The 23,327-nt window shown below is 39.5% G+C and overlaps 1 protein-coding gene across 1 annotated transcript in view; it reads left to right on the top strand.

Annotated features, from left to right (window-relative positions):
* Nucleotides 1-23,327, top strand: part of dnajb6b (DnaJ heat shock protein family (Hsp40) member B6b) — a 99,733-nt gene that overhangs the window by 61,996 nt on the left and 14,410 nt on the right. Inside the window, exon 9 of the mRNA XM_059971879.1 lies at nt 21,575-21,778. Coding sequence (XP_059827862.1) covers nt 21,575-21,778 — 204 coding nt within the window. The remainder of the gene's footprint in view (nt 1-21,574; nt 21,779-23,327) is intronic.

The raw sequence follows: 23,327 nt of genomic DNA on the forward strand, positions 1-23,327 counted from the left end.
ACAAAATTCTAAGCAAGCATTTTCCCCTTTCCCCTCCCCCCACCTTCCATACCCGCATATAGGATAATAACTGGCATCCCCTCCCACTCTTAATAAGATAAATGATCAATAAAGGTAGATTCCAAAAAAGGCAAGTGGATTTGGACCAGGTTAACGAAGGTGTGAGCCATTGCAAATTGGCAGGTCCAGTGACACTGAATCTCCAGTAACTAGATTGATAAAACACAAGAGGGATCATTTTTCCACTACCCATATATGAGCATTCTAACTTAGAATAATTTGCAATTCACAGTAAATTTATGTCTTTGTATTTTTTAGATATTTTAACCCTATGAAAAAGATACTGCCTGTCTACCCTATGCCTCTCATAATCTCAGAAACCTCTATCCAATCTCCTCTCAACCTCTGCTGCTTCAGAGAAAGTAACCTAAATTTGTCTGATCCCAATCCCACAGGCAGCATCCTGGAAAACCTCTTCTGTACCCTTGCCAGTTCCTCTATATCCTCCCTATAATGGGGTGACCAGAACAGAATGAATTTCCCTAGAAACAGTTTAACTAGAGGCTTATAAAGCTGCAACACATCTTCCCCACTCCTGAAGTCAATTCCTTGACGAATAGAGGCAAGTATGCCATATGCCTCCTCTACCTCACTTCCAGGGAACCATGAGCTTGGACCCCAAGTTCCCTCTACTCATTAACACTGTTACGGGTCTTGCCATTAACAGTGCATTGTCACTTTGCATTTGATCGCCCAAAGTGAAACACTTCACACTTCGACAGATTACTCTCCATCTGCCATTTCTCCAGCTGATCTACATACCACTGTGTGCTTTGCCAGTCTTCATTGCTGTCCACAATGCCACTAATCATCATATCGTCTGCAAACTTACCAACCCACTCATCTGCATTTTCATCCACATCCCAGGAGACTGGGGGTGAGAGGAAAATTGGATCAGCCATGATGAAATTGTGGAGCAGACTCGATGGGCCAAATGGCCTTATTCTGCTTCTATATCTTATGGACTTATGGTCTAATTTAAAGCAAAAGTGCTACTCTTTGAAACAGTGTGTTATATTTACATCCAGTTACAAGGACAAGCAGAGCTTAGGTTTAACATCTCATTTGAAACGTACCACCTCTGAAAATATAAGGCTGCCACAGAGGTGGCAATCTAAGTTTTAATGGTACTTGAAGACACAGTTAGAACTGTGGGGGCTGCTAACTGAGCCACAGCTGACGTATGAATTGGACTAGAATCAGGTTTATTATCACTGATAAAATATATCTCGTGAACTTTGTTGTTTTGTGCAGCAGTATATAAAATATACTATAAAATTCAATAAGAAATATATTGAAAAAATTAAATACTGTAAATAGCATAAATTGAGAGTAAAAATAATGAGGTAGTTTTCATGGGTTCATTATCCATTCAGAAATGAAGAAGCTATTCCTAAAATGCTGAGTTTGTGCCTTCAGGCTCCTGAACTCCCTCTCTGATGGTAGTAACATGAAGAGAGCGTGTCCTGGGTGGTTGCAGTCCTCAATGATGATGCCACTTTTTTGAGGCATTGCCTTTGGAAGATGTCCTCAAGGGTGAGGAAGCTAGTGCCCCTGGAAGAGCTGGCTGAGATAACAACATGTTATGATACAGTTGAAACAGATCTTATGTGCAGTTAGCACGTTCAAAGTAAAAATAAAGTTTGGGCCAAGACAAGACCTATTCTGGTCTTGGATCATTCAGACTAACTACTTAGTAATTCCAAAATATTTTAAATTAGATGAAGTTTGAGTCCTCAGAATTGAGATATATGGAAATTGCCAAAATATAATTATTCTAAAATTGCTTTTTAGTTGAAAGTAGCTAGACTGTAAGAACATCTAATTGCAACATTGGTCATAAACTTTACAGAAACCCATTTAACTAATAGCTCCATTCTTTAATTGCTAAGCTTGTTCTATATAACAGTCTTCTTAAATGGATATCATTGACCTTTTATGATATCATGAGTGTATTTTAAAGTGACCACCATTATTACTAGTTTGAAATGTCTGTGGATGAGTTGGTAATTTTTTTTTAGCAAGGAGGGTAGTTGGGCAAGCTTGAAGATTGACATACACACAACCCCCGGGTTAAATAAACAATGAGGGCTGTGAATATGAACATTCGCTTATTGTATTTTCCTCTGAAAGAATTATCATATTCCACATCCAGTGCCTGGTTTCAACGGCCCTATGAAAGTATCATTGAATTGTTATATTGTTTAATATACAAGTATCACAGAACATAGAACAGTGTAGTACAGGAACAGACCCTTCAGCCCATGCTGTGCTGAGCCAATTAAACTAATAATGGAATGACCAATTAATCCTTTCCATCTACATAATGTCCATCTGTCTAATTTTCTGCTCATTCATGTCCCAAGTGTCAATTTGCTTTGTCAGTTTTCAAAGTAAATTTCTTAAGTGGCTCCTGCAGTGAAAGGGCAGTTTTGTTCCTAAAGACAGTCGTGTCTGAATATTTGTGGGGATGTTATTTGTAAACAGCTGTCTTTTGAATTATGTAGTTGTTATCTCATTACATAACTCCAGAGGATGTTTACATTTCTGTAACTAACTTTCCTATCTCAAAACATTCTTTAAAAGTTTATGGAAATATATGTGTAAAAGTTGGATTTCCATAACACGGTCTTCCAAAACCCAAAGTTTAACTGTATTCTACATAACATGCTTTTGTTCTTGGATTGCCAATTCCTTCTGATTGTTGGGAAGTTTTCTGGATTTGGACATTAATTTCCGTAAGATCATAAGATATAGAGGCAGATTTACACCATTTGGCCCATCAAGTCTGCTTCACCATTTCATCGTGGCTGTTCCATTTTTCCTCTCAGCCCCAATCTCTTACCTTCTCTCCATATTCCTTCATGCCCTGACCAGTCAACCTCTGCCTTAAATATACAAAAACTTGGGCTCCACAGCCACCTGTGACAATGAATTCACAGATTCACCACTCTCTGGCTAAAGAAATTCATAGACTCATAGAGAAATACAGCAGAGAAACAGGCCCTTCAGCCCATCTAGTCTATGCCAACACCATTTAAATTGCCTACTCCCATTAACCTGCACCAGGATCATAGCCCACCATATCCCTAATATCCATGTACCTATCCAAACTTAAACATTGAAGTTGAGTTCACATGCACCACTTATGCTGGCATCTCATTCCACACTCTCATGACTCTCTGAGTGAAGAAGTTTCCCTCATATTCCCCTTAAACTTCTCACCTTTCACCCTTAAGCCATGTCCTCTGGTTGTAATTCCACCCAATCTCAGTGGCAAAAGCCTCCTTGCATTTACTCTATGCCTCTCATAATTTTGTATACCTCTATCAAATCTCTCAGTCTTCTACATTCTAAAAAATACAGTCCTAACCTACTCAATCTTTTCTTATAACTCAGGACTTCCAGACCCAGCAACATCCTTGTAATTTTTCTATACTTTTTCAACCATGTTTACATCTTTCCTGTAGGTAGGTGACCAAAATTGCACACAGTGCTCCAAATTAGGCCTTACCTATGTCTTATACAACTTCAACATAATATCCCATCTTCTCAGTACATTGATTTATGAAGGCCAATGTGCTAAAAGCTTTCTTTATGACCCTATCTACCTGTGACGTCATTTTCAATGAATTATGTATCTGTATTCCCGGATCCCTTTGTTCTACCACACTCCTCAGTGCCCCACTGTTCACTGTGTAAGACCTATCCTCGTTGATCCTATTGAAGTGCAAAACCTTGCACTTGTCTCATCTCCATTCTAAGAGAACACCCTTCTATTCTGAGCTTGTGTCCTCTGATCCTAGACTCTCCCACCATAGGAAACATCCTTTCCACATGTACTCTATCGAGGCCTTTCAACATTTGTAGGTCACCCCTCATTCTTCTGAATTCTAGTGAATACAGGCCCAGAGCCATCAAACACTTCATATGACAAGCCATTTAATCCTGGAACTATTTTCGTGAACCTTCTTAGAACCCTCTCTAGTTTCAGCAGATCCTTTCTTAGATAAGGGGCCCAAAACTGCTCACAATACTCCAAATTAGTCCTCACCAGTGCTTTATAAAATCTCAACATTTCATCCTTGCTTTTAAATACTAGTTTTCTTGAAATGAACACTGACATTGCTGCAAGTAACCCCAGGACAGTAGGTTTTGACAGACGTCACAACAATATTTAGAATGACCTCTAACTGATATATATTTAATATAATTTCAGTAATAACACATTTAATAATGTTAAACAAAGCAATTAATGTGCTACCTTTGGCATTGTAATCTATATTGTTGTAGTTTTGGGCATTTTGAATATTTGCGGTATTTGACATGCACCCATGTAAACAGACCAGCTTTTCCAATCAAGCTAATAGTCCCCAAACTATTAGGATTACAATAAATAAATATTGGAATATGTATAAGTGAACATAGATGGACCACATGGCCACATGGCCGTGTTAGTTGCTTTATTCTCTAGTAAAAAAAGACTGCTTGAGGTCTAAGGGTGTGATTGCATGGATACAGAGAAGATGTCGTATTTACATTTTGAATAGCACAGACACTGAGGAGATGGTTCCACTTCGAGGAAACCAGAACCAGTAGAATGAAATGTGGCCACCACTAACTTATTCAATGAACATAGAGAAAACACCAATTCCATGAGAGTGTTTAGAATATTGAGATTCTTAACACAGGGAATAATTGAGACATTATTATTGATGCATCTACAGATGACCATAAAGAGGGAAGAAGCAATGGAAGGCCGAGTTTCTCCAGCATTCTGTGTGTGTGTTACTCTGGAATTTCAGTACCTGCAGAATTACTAGTATTTAGCACATGAATAACATGTTTGTCTAGGCTACCAGGTGACAGATAACATTTCATGCCAGTCATTATTAACTCAATTGAGTTTCACAAGAATTTGTCAGTCTTTGTCATTATCTGTCATCAATGATCCAACCTCCTGTACATAATAAAGAGGCAACTGAGTATACTTTTGTGGTTTTCTGCTGCTGCCGCCCATCCGCTTCAAGGTTAGACATGTTGGGCATTCAGACTCGCTCTTCTGCACACCACTGTTGTAACACATGATTATTTGAGTTCCTGTCACCTTGTCAGCTTAAATCAGCCTGCCCATTCTACTCTGACCTCTCATTAATAAGATGTTTTTTTGCCCACAGAATGGCAGCTCACTGGATGTGTTTTGATTATTGTACTATTCTCTGTAAACTCTAGAGAATTTTGTGCATGAAATTCCCAGGAGATTTTGTGCATGACCACTCTATATGGCACCAAAAATCATTCTACAGTCAAAGTCACTTAGATCACATTTCTTCCCCATTATGATGTTTGGTCTGAACAACTAAACCTCTTGACCATGGTTGCATGCTTCTTACTTTTTACTTATATTGTCACCGAACAATTGATACTAGAGTGTACAATCATCACAGCGATATTTGATTCTGCGCTTCGCGCTCCCTGAAGTACAAATCAAAGTAAATATAATAAAAATTTAAACTATAAATAATAATTAGAAAACAGAAAAGGGAAAGTAAGGTAGTGCAAGTCAGGTCTGGATATTTGGAAGGTACGGCCCAGATATGTATTGAGTTGCTGCCACATGATTGGCTGATTAGATATTTCCCTTAACGAACAAGTGTGAAGTAGCGACTGAGTGTATAATTCATATGGAATTCATATCAGTCTTTATTCAGTCCATTCATTAAATGTTTTTTTAATGAACTGGGTAGTGTTTTTGTCACAAAAATGCCCAAGGGCAATTTGACTTTGGATACTTCAAATTACGCCTTTATTCAGCTGAGTGGCAAGGGGAATTTGGGCACCTGGGACTGATAAGTCGTCACTTCACAATTGCTGTAGCAGTGGGAAACACTGAGCTATTTCCCTTGAGCTATGCATTCTTGTTGGTATTAGCATGGTGTTTGCAAAGATGGGATCAAGATCCCTTGCACAAACCAAGTACCAGCTTCGCTTCATTTTCATTGGAACTGTTAAAATGTGAATGCAGTTAGTAAGAAATTAAATCATCACAGACTTTCACTAATTTTGAAGCTAACTCATTTTCTACAGTTTTGCATTTATTTTATATTTTTGCTCTAGATATATTTAATGATTAGATCTTAGAATAGTACAGTACACGTCCTTTGGCCCACAGTGTTGTGCTATTTTAACCTACTCCCAAGATGAATCTAATGCTTCCCTCTCACATTGCCCTCCATTTTTCTTTCATCCCTGTGCCTATCTTAAATGACCCTGATTTATATATGCCTATACCACCATCCGAGTAATGCATTCTACACATCTACCACTCTCTGTACCAAAAACCTACTTCTAACATCCACCCTACGCTTTCCTCCAATCACCTTAAGATTATGCCTGCTTGTATTAGCCATTTCCTCCCGGGAAAAGAAGTTGCTGGCTGTGCACTTCACCAAAACCTCGCATTTTATATACCTTTATCAAGTCTCCCCTCTTTCTCCTTCACTCCAAAGAGAAAAGCCCAATCCTCGTAATCCGGGCTGCATCTTGGTAAATCTCATCTGCACCCTCTCTGCACCTTCCTATAATGAGGCTACCACAACTGAACACAATACTCCAAGTGTGGTCTAACTAGGGCTCGTACAGAGCTATTTGATTACCCTTCGGCTCTTGATTTTGGTACACCAACTAGTGAAAGCCAACACACCATATCAACTAACCATGCTATCAACTTGCGTGGCAACTTTGAGGTATCCATGGATATGGACCCCAAGATTCCTCTGTTTCTCCACACTGCTCTGAATCCTGACACACTTTACTCTGCCTTCAAGTTTGACCATTCAAAGTGTATCACTTCACACTTTTCTGGAGTGAACACCACCTACCACATCTTTGCATCCTATCAATGTTCCATTGCAACCTACAACAACTTTCTACACTACCCCCACACCACCAATCTTCATGTCACCTGCAAATTATTAGCTTATATTTCTTATTACTACAAACTTTCACTCTCTGGTTCCTTGGAAATGGAAAATTTCCATCTCTTTTTCCCTCCTCTGAAACTGTTCCACCTCGCTTCTCCCATCCCAATAACATTTTGTTTCATGTTGCTATGGAAAAGTTAATTTGAGACAGCTTTGAGCTCAAGCAACTTCAGAAAGCAAGTAACACAAATGACTGCAGAATTACATACTTACACTGACAGGAGCCTTTTCTTAGGGCAACCACAGCAACCGCATTGGAATCAGGCAAACTATATAATGCAGTTGTTGGTTTAGAAATTGCAAGGTCTCGACCCTGTTAAGTACATCCCTGTTATAACTGAAGCTTTTCTGACAAACTCATTTCCAGTAATGAAAAGGCATTTGTAAAAAGTGTCTGGTTGCAGGAAATATGTGAAACCTCTGAGTTTATGATTAGAATTTTATGTCTGTCCGATATTGTGTTTCTGAACAAACCTTATCAAGGAATCAAAATTAGACAAGTAAGGTTTTTAGTCTGTGAGTCCCAAATGTGTGTGAAGTGCATCTCATTGATATATCAGAACCAACCATAGTGCATAAATGGGCCTTTGGTTATGTATTCACAATGTCGTCTTTTATCCATGAGCTATTACATTTCCATTAGCACTTGGGTGATTGTTTTATCGGAGCTCATAAACTTCTCTTGTTTTACTGCCGTTACTCAGAAACAATTCGTGAATGTGTTAAGTGAATATATTTTCAGTATTCATGAGTTAGTAATCTCATCTCTACTTTAAGAGATGTGCACGTGACCATGGTATAAATGCACGAGCCATAATCTCCAGTGCATTTGTTAAACCAGTGACCATTCCAATGTAATCAGAAAATACTGGAAGCATGAAGGACATCAGGCATGTTTTACAAACTTGTTCCCTACTGTTCTGTGCATTTGTAGGGATGGTTCTGGGGACAGAGCGAGGAATTAAGGATTAGGTTAAGGTTTAGGTATTGGTAGGTAGAAAATTAATGGTCAGCCTCTGATGCACACTCCGCGTTTGAAGGCCAGTGCTATGCAAGGATGTGATGAAGGGTATCTGTGGTTGTAAGTTTGGGTGGCAGACCAGCGAGGACAAGAGCTGGTGAATATTCCAACAAGGTCAGCAAGTCATTGGTGGGTTCTGAGATTGGAGTTCCATGAGGGGAGAAGACGTAAGGCTCAGTGACCCCCTTGGTATGTGAGTCCAGAGCTTGAGGCCTAGTGTTTGGGGTCCCATCATCAGCAAGTCTGGAGTTTGATATCCTCTTCCAGGATCTTCATTCATTGTCTTCGGCGGGTCGTGAGCTCAATGGTGAAGACTGAGGTTTGAAAGTCGCTTGGAAATCAAGGCCCATTGATCCAATTTCTGGATCTGCAATCTGTGTGTCCACAGGGAATATCGAAGGCCCAATGTCTGCAAGTTTGTAGGTGTACTGGATGCTGGAGACCTGGAGATAGTTTGTCCTGGGGATGGACGACTGTCTGAGGGAGGTAAGGGGCTTGTTTTGTTGCTGTTCTGTTGTTGTTGCTTGTGTTTTCTGCAAACATGCTGGCAGCAGACACTTAAGGGCTGCCCCCAGAACATCCTTAGGTTTTGTTGGTCGTTATCACAAATGATGCATTTCCCCCAGTGTTTCAATGTCCATGTAATAAATAAATGAAGCTGAACCTGAATCTTTAGAGTCTGGTCAAACCAGTATGCAAAATAACCTGACTGATTATTGCTGTTAGCTTCTTCTCTCAGATCATTAGCTTTCTGAATTTCTTGCCATATCATATTCGAAGTATCACTGGATAATTTGTGCTGTACTCTACAATACTTTGTTTATCAATGTCTAGATTTAATTCTTACTTTCCTATGTTATCGTGTATTATATGTGTGTAATGTGAAATACTACACTTTACACACTGGTCCGGAGAAACATTGTCTCGTTTGACAGCATGTATACAGGTGCCCCCCCGCCTCCCCCTTACAAAGGTAGAGCATTCCTATGAAACTTTTCTTAAGCCAAAATGGCGTAAAGTGAAGAACCATTAACTTAGATGGGAAAACTTTTCGTAAAAGCGAAAATCCTCTTTGTAATGTGAAAACAGGTTACCGGTACTAATGTAGGTCTTTTGTAAAAGCAAAGTGGCGTAAAGCGAACATTCATAAAGCGGGGGACACCTGTACAGTTAAATGACAATAAACTTGACTTCAGCTCAGCTCTGTACACCTGCTTGTTAATGCAGATATCAAATGGCAGCAACTCAATGCACAAATGCGTGCAGACACGGTCAAGAAGCTAATTTGTTTAGATCAAACACCAGAATGTGGAAGAACCGTGACCCAAGTGACTTTGACCATGGAATGACTGTTGGTGCCAGATGGGATGGTTTGAACATCTCAGAACCTGCTGATCTCCTGGGAATTTCACTCACAATGGTTTAGATTTTGTAAAAAAACCGAAAAAAATCCACTAAATGGCAGCAAAGTGGCGAAGATGCCTTGTTAATGAGAGAGGAGAATGGCCAGACTGGTTCAAGCTGACAGTAAGCCGACAGTAATGCAAGTAACCATGCATTACAACAGTGGTGTGTAGAAAAGCTTTTCTGAATGCACAATACATTGAAACTTGAAGTGGATGGGTTATAGCAACAGAAGACCATGAACTTAGCATCTGTAGCCACTTTATTAGGTACCTCCCAAATGAAGTGGCCACTGAGTATACATTAACAGATGCATAAAAAGCGAAACAAACACTTGTTTATTTTTGGAGGGATAGAATTTAGAAACATGGAAAGGGTGTACAGAGTGGAATTCTTTCCTCTTGAGAACCAAACTAAAAGCTGTGGGATGACTTAACCGAGGCCTTTAAAATTATACTAGGTTTTGATGGAGCAAATGTTTCTTCTTGGGAGAAAAAGCGTAAATAAAGGCCATCGACAAGATGATTATTAATGAACCTTGGAGTATTGCGAGCAGTATTGGGCCCCTTATTTAAGAAAGGATGAGCTGACATTGGAGCGGATTCAGAGGATGCTCTCGAGAATGATTCCTGGAATGAAAGGCTTATCGTATGAGGAGTGATAGATGGCTCTGGGATTTTACTCGCTGGAATTTAGAAGAATGAAGGGGAATCTCACTAAAACCTATCAAAAATGTTGAAAGGCCTAGATTTGGAGAGTAAATTTCCCATGGTGGGGAATCTAGGACCAGAGTTCACAGCCTCAGAATTGAGAGAAGTCCAATTACAATGGAGATGAGGAAGAATTTCTTTAGCCAGAAGGTGGTGAATCTGTGGAATTTGTTGCCACAGGCAGCTGTGGAGGGCAGATCCTTGGGTGTATTTAAGGTGGAAGTTGATAGGTTCTTCATTAGTCAGGGCTTGGAAGTTCACAGGGAGAAGGCAGGAGAATGAGGTTGAGTAGGAAATTGAAGCAGGCTTGATGGGCCAAGTGGACTAATTCTGCTCCAATGTCTTAAGGGATCCAATAATGAATTCAGAAGTCGTCACCCAAAAAGCGGTGAGAATATGGGATTTGCTACCAGCGGAAATGGTGAGAGTAAGTAAGTAATATAGATGCACTTAAGAAAAGGCTGAATAGCCCAGTGATGGAAAAGAAAGAAAGATGTTTTGGAAATAGACAGTTGCCAAAGATTGGTGTATACACACTAGCTTGGATGGGTTGCGTCAAAAGGCCAGTTCGTCTTCCATATATAATCCTCTCTAAAGAAGGGGTCCCAAGGCAAAGATAGGTTAAATTGTCCAAGTCTTTTTCTAAGGTATAAATGCCAGTGTATACGTCAGTGCATAGATTTAAGATGTTGAGGCAGGGAAGTTAATGGAGATGAATGAAGCAACTTTTTTTACGCACAGGGTGGTGGATGCTGTCAGGAAAGGTGGCAATGACAACCTTTAAGGAGCATTTTTTGAGCATGTGAACAGGGAGGGGCATAGACCATGTACGGGCAGATGGGATTAGTTTGGATTGGCATCATGGTCAACACAGACAATGTGGGCCGAAATCCCTATGACGTAGTGTTCTATGTTTTCACTCTGTTTTGCAGCTTTCAATCTACCATTTAGGAATAATCATCCATAAAAGAGGCAGCCATTTGGAAGAGAGAAGCACTAATCCTCTTAATTAGCTATGACCTGCATTTAAGATACTATTAGACAATTGAAATAGCCATGAGAAGGTGAAGTGAATCGATTGCTAATTGCTTACCATCCTTGATAGGACGTCTCAAATTGCTAGTTATAACAGACACATGATCTGCTCAGTGAAAATATCTGCTTGATAATAGAAAATTTTTATGTTACTCGAGCACCAAGCAAACTGAAACAAGAAGTGCTTTCCGTTTAAGTTACCTCCATGCTTTGACTTGGATCAATCTACTGAATATTTATCACACCTGATGTCCGATTCCTTCTCCTGAATCTGAGGCGAAAATAAATAGTGTTTTTGTTCACTAAAACTGTTAATTGTTTCAATACCCAAGCACCTTTTTTTTAACATATGTAAATATGTTTGGGTGGTGGGGTGGAGAAACATCTCTAACAAAGGAGGTGTTAGGTGCTATTTCCCTCTGCTTAGCCTCCTGATCAGAGTCGCGTGAAGTCACGGAAGCCAGTGATGGATGGATGGTTGTATGAGTAGCTGGTGCATATAACAAATCCTGGTTATTCGGCCACTTAACACCACGCAGACAGTCTCTGAAGAGTACTGATAATGTCTGGGGTCACACATCTTGTAAGGACACTGCACAGAAGAAGGCAATGGTAAACAACTTCTGTGTAAAAATTTGCCAAAGACAATTATGGTCATGGAAAGGCCATAATTGCCTACGTCATATGACACAGCACATAATGCAATAATGAATGAAATATCATGAGGAACATTAAGAAGAGTTGAAAATAAAACAAAACCGGATGGCAAATACCTCTGCTTAAGATGATATGACAGGAACAGATCGTCTCCAGGTTATGAATGGCCTATTATGCATTTGGGACACCGACAGGATGGATGTACCGATGGTTACAGGGCTGCTGGCATCTTCTACCATGTGAGAACTCAGTTAGCAGCTATATCTGAATAGTTGAGTTAAACGCCCCACTTCAACTGCATGTAACCCTTGGCTGGCTTGTGCTTTAATTTAACTATATTGCTGATTGGCTGCATTTCCAACTAGCTAAACTGTTTAGGTTATGAACAGTTCTCAAAAATGGAGAGATCCTGGTGTAACCTGGGAACGACCGGCAGTGGTATCATATTAGTAAATTGATCATTTCCTGTGGCCTTATCATGACGGCAACTGCGGGAACTATTTTAACTGGTTAATTTTGATCTCATTTCAATTGGTGGCTGGGTGGTTGCTAAGGAAATGTTTGCTCTCTGTGACATTTGCTGCAGTACATGCTCGAATAACTGTAGCTGTAAATACTGAGCACCCTTTCACAGACCACTTAGGGAGAAAATGTTGCCAGCACTCACTGTGATTTATTAACATTGTACTCCACTACATTTACAGGCAAAATGAAAACCCTAAATATTTAACTAATTTAGCCTTTACAAATATCATTAGCCAATGTTATGAATTCAGCCTATTGTATAGACAGAGAATGTCCACCTAATCTAGTTTTAAAAACTTCAAAATATTGATTGACTGCACAGAGACAACATTAGTGGCCGGGTGAGTGATTGTATGGGTAAACCTATCAAAGGCCAAAGAGGGATTAAAATTAATAAAATATTTGTCACCTCTTCTATGGCCAAGTCATGGGTAACCAACTTCATGGGCTTACCCTCATAAGATGGGATAATATTGATGGTTCCTGTCACCCATGGGCTAGTTTCCAAACAGGAACCATAGCCTCCAGGAGAGAAAAGGGCCATTTTGAAAAAAATATAGAAAATTCTTCAATCAATAAAAAACTATAAAATTCTCAGCAGCTAGCTCAATGTGACATATTAGTACAGGTAGAATACTGCAGTGTCTGAATGCAAAAAGGGCCTATGAGTAAATGACATGAATTACAACAAAGCTCATCAAAGTAATTAAGTTCTAATTGTTAGGTTCCATTATAGATGAAATCTGAAATGTATGAATGTGGTGCCTTCCCTGTGTTTCATTGGAAACTTGATTGGAACAGCTCCAAAATAATTATTTGTGTTTATAATAGTCCTCCCTCACCTTTCAGAAAATGCAAAATTGCCTTTGTAATCTCTGTGTGCTCTATATTTTAATTTAAATGTCATATGACATAAGATAAGTCGCTATTGTTTTGCTAAGAATACAAGTGCAGTTTTAATAGACAACTGAATTATTACTTGTCTTGAAATTTTTGAGCAATATGAAATTGTATCTCATTAGTATGCTGCCTTTCAAGTTAAAGCTATGTCTCTAAGGTTAATTAGTAGTAGATTGCTATGCAAAGGTTGTGTGGGATTTTATTCATAATCTAGTCAATCCTATTTAATAGTATATCTGACAATTTCATATCTTATTTGCATATATTTTCTAGACACCAGAGCAACATGTATTCATTATCATGTGTAATATTCATCCGATGCATCAGTTACAAAGTACTTGAAACACTTAGAAATTATCTTTCTATATTTAATGAGAGCAAAGTTCAGCCTGATGATTTCTTAAAATAAGCATCAGTTTCCCTAAAGTGTAGAGTTAGGATTTAATTGTTGTTTCTCAGTACAGATACTTGGTTTTAAAAGCTTTTCTGCATCCTTGTCACATTGATAGGTAAGATACCAAGTTAATAGGAACAACTCCCCCAGTAGGTTCGATAGTTATGAATTTCCATTTTATTGCATTGTAAAACCTTCAAACAATTTTTTTCCTTCCCTCTTAAAGAGGCTGAATCTCTGCAGTATATGGATGTAGAGACCACCTTTTAATTTCCACAGGAGTTAAATTAGGTAATGCTTGACCCACAGCCTTGTGTAATGGGCATCCCAATTGACCCTGACCTTGCCTTCATCCTCGTCCCCTATCTCAACTGTCATTAACGTTCTCTGTACTTGTCTGCATGCCAAGTATTTCTAATGTGGGTTGCTGGAGTCGGATCTGGAACAGTTGTTCTTCTCGTTCATTAAGATTGATTGACTTAGTGTGGCAAGAGTATTGTAGTTTACAGAGTCAAAGTAGGTGGATAAACAATTTTAAGTACTAGGCAAGCCACAATCTCAGTGAAAGACGGCATTGATTTAAGTAACAAAATGAGCTACTGGTAATCCTTTGTTTCCAACCTGAGGTCAATAATAGTTTGTTGTGATGTAGGGTCCTTGACATGAAATGTTAACTCATTTTTACTTTGCACAGAAGCTGTCTGACTTAATGCAAGCGTTACAGCATTTTCTTTCTTTGGTTATCATGGCCAATAATAGCATCCTGAACTGATCAGTTATCCAGGTACAAGGATTGAATCTTCCTGATCGTATATATATATATGGACATTTGGGGACATTTGGGCCCTTATTTGGGGAATAAGAACATGGGTGAAAGGAAAATAGAGAGTCATGGGGGAGAGAAGGATTAAATTTATCTTAGAGTAGGTTAAAAGTTCTGCACAATATTATGGTCCAATGTATATTGTTCACCTCAGCTGTTCGATGTATTAGGAAACCACACAGATTATTTTTAATAATCTATTTAGCCTGCTGATTTAGTTCTTCTGTGGTATTACTTATGTTAATAATGTGAAGTCCTGAAAAGTCCATGCAGCAGAACCATATTTCTGTCAAGAAAATTTTGGCATCAATAATAAGTGAAAGAAAAATGTTGCAGTAGAGGCGGGGGGGGGGGGGGGTGGGGGTGTGGTGGTGTGAATTTCATTCTGTAAATTGTCATGTGGGCGCCACAGTTGTGTGACGCTATTACAGCTTGGGGCGTCGGAGTTCAGAATTCATTTCTGGCACTGTCTGTAAGAAGTCTCTGCCCTCGCCGTGGAATGCAAGAGCTTTTCCTGGGTGCTTCAGTTTCCTCCCACAGTCCAAAGACTGTACTAGGTAGGTTAATTGGTCATTGTAAATTACCCCAAGATTAGGTTAGGGTTAATTGGTATTGTTGTGGGTTGCTGAGGCAGTGTGGCTCAAAAGACCAGAAGGGCCTACTCCATGCTGTTACCGCTAAATTAATGAATACATAAATCTTCCATCAACAAACCAGTTGTTATTTGCTGTGCATTTTCTTCCTGTAACTAGTTGCTAGAATCTAGCAAGCGTCTAGTGATAGTTGTCTACCAAACAAAGTACATAAAGGAAGCAGACATTCTCGAGAAACACTACAATGTACCAAATAATGTTTATGTATCTCCTTCGTGGGTAAGGATAAACCAAACACAGAGATTCTGGACTGGATGAGCAAAGCAATATAAAAAAAGGATAGAGAGTCATTGGGAAGGAAATTTTTGAGGAATAGGTTGTTGGTAACTAAGGACTTCAAAGATGGGACAATTCTTTGGCAGAAGGAATGACTGTTATAGTTCAAGATTCAAGATTGTTTATCATCATTCTTCAATACACAAGTGTCAAGGAGAACAAAATGATTGTTACTGTGGATCTGATGCAGCAGAAAAATATAGAGCAGAGACCAAGAGAAACTTAATTGTACACGTGGTGATACCTTGTTAAGTGCAGGTGAACTGCTTGGTGGAGATATAATCAAAGGAAGAGAAAGTAAGTGCTGAGTTAAAAACATGTACAGGAGAAATCAAGCAGTGTAGCTACTCAAAGTCTGAAACGTATAGAAAACGTTGTACATAGTCAACAGGTTAGGAAATATCTGTGAGGAGATAAGGATAAACTTTTGGTTGATAACCTGAAAAAGAACTGGCCATAAATGATACTAACTGAGAAGGGAGGTTATCTGAAATTGCTGACATATTATTGTCATGTGGGCTGTTGTCTGCCAAGCCAAAAGATGCATTGCTTGTGTTGGAGCCAATGTTGGGTTTCACTGGAACAGTATTACCAGCTGCAGACTGAAAAGTTTGGAGGAGGAGTAGGTTACAGATTTAAAGAGATAGGCAGCTGCAATCTCTGGGTAATCCTGCAGTCAGAATGAAGGTGTTCTTCAAAATGGTCACCCAATCTATAATTGCTTTCTCCAAAGTAGAGGATACTCATTATGAGCAATGGACACAGTACACTACTTTGACAGGGGTGCAAGTGAATTGGTTTGCCTTAGTGAATTAGAAGGGAAGAGGTTAAAGGGCAGGTATTGCCTAGTGCTGTGAGAAGAGTGGGTTTTGGAGGTGATGGAGGAGTCAATCATACAAGTAGAAATAACACTGACTTTATTGATTTTTGAAAGGAATCAAGTTTTATCAATTAGTTTACATCAGACACATGCACAAACAAGAAGAACTCCAAGTGCATAATTTGGACCTCACAAGCATGATACATCATAATCTGGATCCAAGAATATATCCTTTTGAAAAGTGCTGCCTAATTTGCATTTAAATCAATTAGCATCATTGGTTTCTATGCCCTGCTCTTAGAGTGTTTTATAAATATAACACTCATTGAAATAACTTTAAATTTCCTTGTTTCAAGTACAGCTACCTTATTTAGCTCTGGACAAAATAAGCCAGTTTCATTATTTTATCTTCTCATTTTAATTTCCCAAAAACAATCAAACTTTTCAGATTTTTCATTTTTTGTGTGCCTTTGCATATTTTGTGTGCATCTTGCATATTCCTGGATGTTTCAACCCTAAGTGCATCATGTTTAATTTCTCTTCATTGAATTTCTTCTGCCACCTATCTGCATTATTCCCAAGTGCAATTTATTTCTCCTGCAACTTTTCCCATTCGACTCTGACTCACGTTCTCACTTAGTTTTGAGTTATCAGCAAAGTTGGAAATGTTATGTAAAAGGAAAACAAAGATATACTAGAATGCTCTGCATGCCGGGCTCTATCTGGGGAGAGAGAAACAGCTGACATTCAGGTCTTTGTTCAGATCACCAGAGATATAATCTGAAACATTGGTCCTGTTTTTGTGAGGATTTTTGTGCCCAGTTCTGGAACTCTCTCCTAGCAAAAAAAACTAAGCCTGAGACTGAAATTTTCAAAACTGTTATTAATAGGTTTTCCTTGGGCAGTGTTATTCAAGGTTACATACTGTACAAGGCAAGGCATGATCTCGTGTAATAAAACAGCATTCTGAAAATACTCATTGGGTCATTATGAAATAGGTCAGTTGACTTTGCATCACAACTGATTAGTTGAAACAGGGTGTGAGATAAAACGTAGAAAAGCACAGCGCACAATGTCTGTGCCAAGCATGGTGACAACTCAAGCTCATCCCTTCTACCTGCACATGATCCACTCTCCATTGCCTGTATATAAACTAATGGTTCAAGATGACACTGCTGAAGCTCAGCAACTATTTGCAGGTGGCCAATGAAGCAAAGCAAGTGACTAAATGCTTTATTAATCATACTTTCTCTGTTAAATGATTACTGCAAACAATAGGCTGTAACCTCCCTTTGGTCTTGGAGGTGATTCAATGCGGCAGAACCACAGCGAGGTGAGGCAATGGGAAAGACCTGAGGTTTGGTTGATTTAAGCACTGGGCCAAATTGGAAAGATTGGGTACAGGCCAGATTGAGGTGGTGGAGTCCAGGCCCAAGAGCTTATCCAAGCGACTAGAGCTCAACGTTTGGACACTGAGTTAGTGCTGTGTCAGATTGAAAATGTCAGGATGTCAGGGGCCGAAGTGAGGGATAGCTGGTTTAGTTCACTGCTCTATAACATTTACTCAGCTCAGTGCAGAAGTGAGGGTCTGTGGCTTTGTGTCTGTGGACTTCTGTGAACTTCTGAAAGCTATTTGCTTGTTTTTATGGACTTTATGCTTGCTTTATGATTTCAGTGCATTGGGTGTTTGATGGTCTTTTTTTTAATGGGTTTCTCTTGGGTTCTTTGTTTTGTGGCAGCCTACAAGGGGATGAATCTCAAGGTTGTATAATGTATACGTACTTTGATAACAAATGTACTTTGAACTTCGTGCCTAACAAAAAACCTCTCCAATGCCACTTTTGTATCTGTTCCACTGCTATCCCCATCAGGGCGCTCGAGACATCCACATCTCTGTTTTACAAAAAAATGCCCCACGTCCCCTTTAAACCTTGCTATTCTCACCTTCTAGTATTTGATACAGAGAAAAAGGAGGAGCAAAAAGTTAACATATTTTTTAGTTTTCTGCTGTCCATGACTTTAGCCATTGTGCTTGTGATTCATTTAATATTTCCATTTGATTAATATCAAGTAGCATCTATGATTTCTGAAAAATACTAAGAGTCTTAAGTAGTGTGTATTTATTTATTTTGCTAAATGTACATTAGCTTATGTCGATGCTTCATGGTTCCGCAATAATTAAAATGAAGTTCAGAAAGTATATCAGGACAATTAGTGATATAAACTGAAATGATTCCACAACCTGTGGACTCACTTTCAAGCACTCTGCAACTCATGTCATCTTACTTCTTTATTTGACTGTTTAGTTATCTGCCTGTCTATTTGACTGTATTTGCAGTTAGTCTTCTTTTGCACATTAGCCATTTGTCTTTGTGTTTAGTTGTTAGACCATAAGATATTGGAGCAGAATTAGGCCATTCGGCCCATCGAGTCTGCTCCACCATTCCATCTTGGCTGATTCCGGATCCCACTCAATCCATACACCTGCCTTCTTGCCATATCCTTTGACGCCCTGACCAATCAGGAAACTATCAGCTTCTGCTTTAAATATACCTATGGACTCGGCCTCCACTGCAGTCTGTGGCAGAGCATTCCACAGATTCACTACTCTCTGGCTAAAAAAAAATTCCTCCTAACCTCTGTTCTAAAAGGTCATGCCTCAATTTTGAGGCTGTGTCCTCCTAGTTCTGGATACCATAGAAAACATCCTCTCCACATTCACCTTATCTAGTCCTTTCAACATTCAGTAGGTTTCAATGAGATCCTAAATTCCAGTGAGTACAGGCCCAAAGCTGCCAAATGCTCTGCATATGTTAACCCTTTCATTCCCAGAATCATCCTCGTGAACCTCCTCTGGACTCTCTCCAATGACAACACATTCTTTCAGAGATATGAGGCCCAAAACTGTTGACAGTACTCCCAAGTGTGACTTGACTATTGCCTTATAAAGCCTCAGCATGGTCTCCTTGCTTTTATATTCTATTCCCCTTGAAATAATTGCCAACATTGCATTTGCCTTCTTTACCACAGAGTCAACCTATGTTATTAACCTTCTGATAGTCTTTCATGAGGACTCCTAAGTCCCTCTGCACCTGTGATGTTTGAACCTTCTCCCCACTTAGATAATAGTCCACACTATTGTTCCTTTTACCAAAAAGCATTATCATACATTTCCCAACACTGTATTCCATCTGCCACATTTTTGCCCATTTTTCCAACTTGTCTATCCTGCTGCAATCGCATTACTTCCTCAGCACTATCTACCCCTACACCTAGCTTTGTATCATCCAAAAACTTTGCCACAAAGTCATCAATTCCATTATCTAAATCATTGACAAACAATGTGAAAAGCAGCAGTCCCAATACTGACCCCTGAGGAACGCCATTAGTCACTGGCAATCAACCAGAAAAGGCCCCCTTTATTCCCACTCGCAGCCTCCTTCCTGTCAGCCATTCCTCTGTCCACGCCAGTATATTTCCTGTAACGCCATAGGATTTTATCTTGTTAAGCAGCCTCATCTGTGGCACCTTATCAAATGTCTTCTGAAAATCCAAGTAAATGACATCCACTGCCTCTCCTTTGACCACCCTGCTTGTTACTTCCTTGAAGAACTCCAACAGATTTGTCGGGCAAGATTTCCCTTTACAGAAACCATAATGCTTTGATTTATTTTATCATTAGCCTCCAAGTATCTCATCTTTAATAATAGAGTCCAACACTTTCCCAACTATTGAGGTTAGGTTAACTGCCCTGTAATTTCCTTTCTTTTGCCTTCCTCCCTTCTTAAAGAGTGGAGTGACTCTTCCAGGCCTCTGGGACCATTCCAGAATCAAGTGATTCTTGAAAGGTCATGACCAATGCATCCGTTATCTCTTCAGCAACCTCTCTCAGGACTCTGGGATGTAGTCCGCCTGGCCCGGGTGACTTAACCACCTTAAGACCTTCCAGTTTGCCTAGTGCTTCTTCCTTTGTAGTAATAATGGCTCTCATAGATCTTTGGCGCACTGCTAGTGTTTTTCACAGTGAAGACTGATGCAAAGTACCCATTAAGTTCATTTGCCATTTCTTTGCCCCCATTAATGCCTCACTAGCATCATTTTCCAATGGTCCAATATAAACTCACACCTCCCTTTTGTTCTTTATGTAACTGAAAGACTTTTAGTACCCTCCTTTATATTACTGGCTAGTTTGTCCTCATGTTTCAGCTTTTCCCTTCATGTAGCCTTTTTAGTTGTCTTTTGTTGGATTTTGAAAACTTCCCAATCATTCAACTTCTCACTCACTTTTTGCTACCTTATGTGCTCTTTCCTTAACTTTTATGCAGTCCTTAACTTCCCTTGACAGCCACAATTTCTGATCCCTGCCATTTGAGAACTTTTTCCTCTATGGGACGTATCTATCCTGCACTTTGTGAACTATTTCCAGAGGCATCAGCCACTTCAGCTCTGCCATCATCTCTGCCAGTATCCTCCTCCAATCCAGCTGGGCAAGCTCCCCTCTCTTGCCTTTGTAATTTTATTCCATTGCGATACTGATATATGGGACTGATGCTTCTCCCTCGATCTTCTGGGTTCTGTTGTGAATACCTGTAAGAAAATGAATCTCAGAGTAGTATATTGTCACATACATAAACTTACTTTGAACTTTGGTTAATGTTTGCAGTATATTGCACTCATTTTGGAAATATCAAGTGGAATTAGTACAGTGTCTGTCTCCTCTTTAAACTGAATTATAAAATAAGCAATTGATGAAAGATTGAATGCACTGTACTGACCAGGCTGGAAATTATATAAAACAAATGCAGCACCGATATCAAGAAGACATTACAGTATGTACCTCCTTTAGTGATACCAGGGTATTTCAAATAAACTTTACAGTCAAAGATAATCCATGAACTTTGTTGTACTGTGGAAAATACAATATTCAGTTTGTATACAGCAAGATGTTACAAAATCCAATGAGATAATATCCAAAATATTTCATTATTTGTGATGTTGGTTGTGGAATAAATATTGGCAGGATCCTGCAAGAATTTCTCTTCCTGGAATAATTCCACAGGATCTTTTGGGTCCACATGAGAAAGCCATTTAAATTTAATTTCTCATCTGAAACTTTGCTCCTGCCACGGTATTGCACTGAACTATCAACGTCGATTTTATAGTCATCTTTGAATCAAATGCGTATCTTAACATTTTGACTCAGGTGTAAAGTCAAATAAGAAATGCAATGTGACTTTTTGTTTTAGAAAGTGCTAGAGAATTCTACATTGATGGAATTGCATTGATGAATTTGTACTGTGCATTCTCTTTTAGGAGTTGAAGATGAGCATGCCTTAGCATTGGAGCTCAGAAAGCGTGGACAGCAGGCCTTACCAAGTCATTTGTCTCACACCAACTCTTCACGCCAGCATTCCATGTCCTACCCAAAACATGACTACCAGTATCATATTGTAGATGATGATGATGTCGGCTCAGCAACAGTGGTCACCAGTGGAGTGGACAGTTCCAACATAGCAGGTAGGACACAAGATAAGAGATGAGAGAGAAGAACTTTGGGCTCTATCCAAAATGGAAAAGCAGTGTTCAAGATGAACTCAACCACAGTTGTTCACTATCCACCTTCTTTGACAGCTTAGTTCTGACCTTGCTCTTTCTGGTAAGCTCAGAGCACTCATTATCAAACAGGACCATCAGTTCTCGTAACAGTACTAATTTAAGCTCAAAAGATCACTATTTTTGAACTCTGAGTAAAGGGACTGTTCCCTTTAAATATGTAAATATGGTGTGATAAGTGCTGGTGTAGGCCTTGGAGAAATCTGTGGCATAGATTCTGAAGTGCCTTTGAAATATAAAACTTAGCATAGATGTTCAAAAAAAAAAGGTCATTTGTGCTATGTTCTGCAATTTTTATTTGATTTATGATCACATTTCTGAAAAATCATATCAATGGTTCAAAGGTACAATTTAATGTCAGAGAAATGTATACAATATGCATCCTGAAATGCCTTTTCTTTGCAAACATCCACAAAAACAGAGGAGTGCCCCAGAGAATGAACGACAGTTAAATGTTAGAACCCCAAAGCTCCCCCCAGCTCCCCTCCCTTCCATGCATTAGTGGCAGTGAGCAACAATCCCTCCTCTCACCACCGGCAAAAAGAAGCATCGGCACCCTCCACTGAGCACTCAAGTGTGAGCAAAGCAATAGCAAAGACACAGACTTGCAGTTACCCCAAAGATTTTGTGTTTCACCCGGTATTTGACATACCACAGGCTCTCTCTCTCCCTAACAAAAGAGGAAGAGGTGTCTCCATTTTCCCAGCAAGCGAGGAGACATAACAAGCAACTCGCTGGTTTACGATGTTAAAAGTCCGTTACGTTGCTTTTCTCGAACTCTGTGCCTGAAGATCGCAAAGATCTCATGTCTCCAGGCACACAGTTATAGATAACTCGACATATGGGTCTCCTGTCATGACACCGACCCTCAATCTGCCCGCCTCCAAAGCCCCAAAATCCTAGGCTTCTGAATCTGAGCCGGACTCTTAGGCCGAGCCTTTGGTGTGCGGAACACCAGTGGCCAATCTCTCCTAAGGTTCCATTTAATTGTGCTTACTGTTTTCTGGAACTGTTGTAGTTTTCCTGATTCTTGTTTCCATTCAAAATCATCATAATGCTGACTATAAGGAAGTTGGATGGATCTGCTGACCCTGTGGAGCAAATTCTATCTGGAAGTCAGTGACTAGTGGTGTTCTGCAGGAATCCCTATTCTTTGTGATTTTTTTTATAATAAGGAAGTCTAAAGGTGGGTTAGTAGGTTTGCAGATGACACGAAAGTTGGAGATGTTGTGGATAGTAGAAGTTGTTGCAGGTTACAGGATGCAAGTCTGAGCAGACTAGTGGCAGATGGAGTTGAATCAGGAAAGAAGTGAAGTGATACTCTTTGGAAGATCTGTTGGTAAGTAGGTTTGCTGTGTTCTGAGAATTGAGGTAAAAAGCCGATTAAAAGGTAATTTTTATATCATGATTGAGGATTACTTCAAAATTTACAATTTTCTTTGCAGTTTTCAAA

This window comes from Hypanus sabinus, chromosome 6, assembly GCF_030144855.1.
Source record: "Hypanus sabinus isolate sHypSab1 chromosome 6, sHypSab1.hap1, whole genome shotgun sequence".
Classification (NCBI taxonomy): domain Eukaryota; kingdom Metazoa; phylum Chordata; class Chondrichthyes; order Myliobatiformes; family Dasyatidae; genus Hypanus; species Hypanus sabinus.